Source organism: Cynara cardunculus, assembly GCF_001531365.2.
Source record: "Cynara cardunculus var. scolymus isolate 2C chromosome LG 17, CcrdV1, whole genome shotgun sequence".
In the NCBI taxonomy this organism is placed as follows: Eukaryota; Viridiplantae; Streptophyta; class Magnoliopsida; order Asterales; family Asteraceae; genus Cynara; species Cynara cardunculus.
In genome coordinates this window covers 29,614,449-29,616,786 of record NC_037544.1, presented here as the reverse complement: position 1 = coordinate 29,616,786, position 2,338 = coordinate 29,614,449, and the positions used below count along the sequence as shown (strand labels likewise).

Genomic DNA, 2,338 nt, shown 5'->3' with positions numbered 1-2,338 from the left:
ATCGCTTTAACAAACAAGGCCGATGAAGCAAACCCCATCTTGCTCAGCATACGAAATTGATGCAACAGATTTTGGTTGTTCTTCAACAGCCAGTTCCAGCGCCTGAACCCTCGTTCACCGCTGATGACTGCACCCAGTTAGACGAAGCATGTGAGGCAACGATTATCCTCCCCCACGCTATGACACGTCTTGAAGAAATGATGGCACTACAAATCCAGACCATTGACCACTTCTTTGGCTATTTCCAAAGAGAGGGAGACAAGATCTGAAGCTAGTCCCTCACATGTTAACGCCCCTGAGCCTGTTGTACCAGCAACTGATGACGCTGAAGCTGAAGCTCCTAGAGCTGAAACTGAGGTTGTTAATGAAAATCCAACTTCCTGTGAAGCTCTTGTAGCTGAGGATGTTGCCGCCTGAGCTGAAGCTGAAGCTCGCGACAATGACCTTGCTATCGCCTCTACAGCCAGTGCTAGTGATGAGGAAGACGACGATGATGAAAAAGACGGTGAGTCTCCCAACCTTCCTGACGCTGGTGATGATCTGGATGATGATGATGATGAAGACGACAATGACGACGACTTCATGATTCAGTACTAGAGACCTGCTAGTGCCATAAAAGGCGTCACCCTCAGGGATTTTGCATCCAGGGGCAGCAAAAAGATAAAAATACGACTCAAGAAAAGCACCAGAGCACCAAGTCAAAAGACAAGGTGTTGCTGAAGAAGGCAATCTTAAGGTATTGTTCAAATCTCTAGAACCTTTATCTAACGAGTCCTCTAGCCAAATCACCATAACTTCCATGTACCAACTCTCCATCCCCACAACTACCTGCGGTCGGATGGAGGAATGGGTCCCTGAAAACCCATCCATCAGCGCTCCCACCGACCAGCAGATGTCTCAGCTCAGGGAGTCACTCAACCAAACTAGAGTAAAAATTCCTCTTCGTACCTCTAGCTGTGGTGAGTTCGACTTCCTGACTGAAGCTGAAAGACTCGAGGCTCTCAAGGCCGAGGAAGAACTAGAACTTCAAAGAAAAGAGACCCAGGACAGCTTAAAGCTGGCCAAGTCCCTTTTTGCCAAAGTTCTTCCAAGGAAGAAATCCATAAAGAAGGTGAATGTTGTCCAGGCCCAAGCTATGCTTCTCTCTATTGCAGAAGCTGGATGCGAGAAAAATATGAAGGTGGCCGAGCGTGACAGACGTTGGAACAAAGAATGCCTACAAAAGAGAGTCAACCCTCATCCTATCTCAAACGTCACCTGTTGGACCCAAATACTCTAAATTTGCAGAAATATTGTTTGCTAGAATTAAGAATCTAGAAGAACAGTGTATTTCTATTGATTAAACTGGATATTCAAAGAAAACATAAAGCAGTAAAATAATGCTTTGAATAACTAAATGCTTTTATTAAAAAGATGAACAATTCAAGAACAAACGTAATCTCACAAGAATTTGCGTATAGTATAAGTCGGCTCTTTCAGGTAATTTGAACCTGAGGCGGAGGCCTCCTTTCATACGCCTAGGTCTAACTAACTACGCTATAAATTAAGCGTGGAACTCTGAGTTGACTAGTCTGCATCCTTATCTTTGACTTTCCTTGATTAGCGGAGTAGACTTGGTCAAGCCGCCTTTAAGCTGTTAGACCCTTGATTAGCTTATGTATGTTCATACGCGCTTTCTGTGAAAAAGGTAGCCAGATGCTCTGCATGTACTATGCAGAGGCTCTACATATGCAGAAGCTCTGCATGTACTATGAAGAGGCTCTGGGTCTTGGAGTTGTTGCTTTGAGTCGAGCGCTTATGCTTTTTGGCGCACAAGACTTGAACGTTAACAGAGATAGAGCGCGGGCTCTGTATAATGGAACCTTCACTCTGAGTAAGAGCTCTGGTCCTTGATCCTCTGTATGAGAGCTCTTAGCCAGACAGCTTCAATAGACTAAGTCCTATTTGACTAGAGCAAGATACTTCTTATTTACACTTTTACAAGTTTGGGCTCTAAAAATCTCCCCCTAAGTGTAAATAAGAATGATTCTTACTTGATTTACGTGACAAATCTAATTGAAGACAGAGGTTAAAAACAACCTCTGGTTACATTGACTATCTAATGAAGTACAATACGATTGAAATTGAAATTACATTGAATCAAAAATAAGAAGGTACTTACAAAAGATAAGAGGTCTTAAACATTTTGAAGTTTAATGAACTTCCTGAGAAGTTCATGAAACTCAAGCATATTTCGAATGGATCTTAGAATTATTTTGGCACGCTCTTTGGCTCCAGGGGAGTTGTCTCTGCTCCTGACCAGATTGTCTCTTATATAGCGCAGAGTAGAGTTGGAGTA

General features: G+C 43.1%; 1 protein-coding gene across 1 annotated transcript; it reads right to left on the bottom strand.

Moving 5' to 3' along the window:
- Positions 1-206: 206 nt before the first annotated feature.
- LOC112499964 (uncharacterized protein DDB_G0271670-like) lies at positions 207-584 on the bottom strand. Its single transcript, XM_025103224.1, has one exon. The coding sequence runs from the start codon at positions 582-584 to the stop codon at positions 207-209; it is 378 nt and encodes a 125-aa protein (XP_024958992.1).
- Positions 585-2,338: the final 1,754 nt, after the last annotated feature.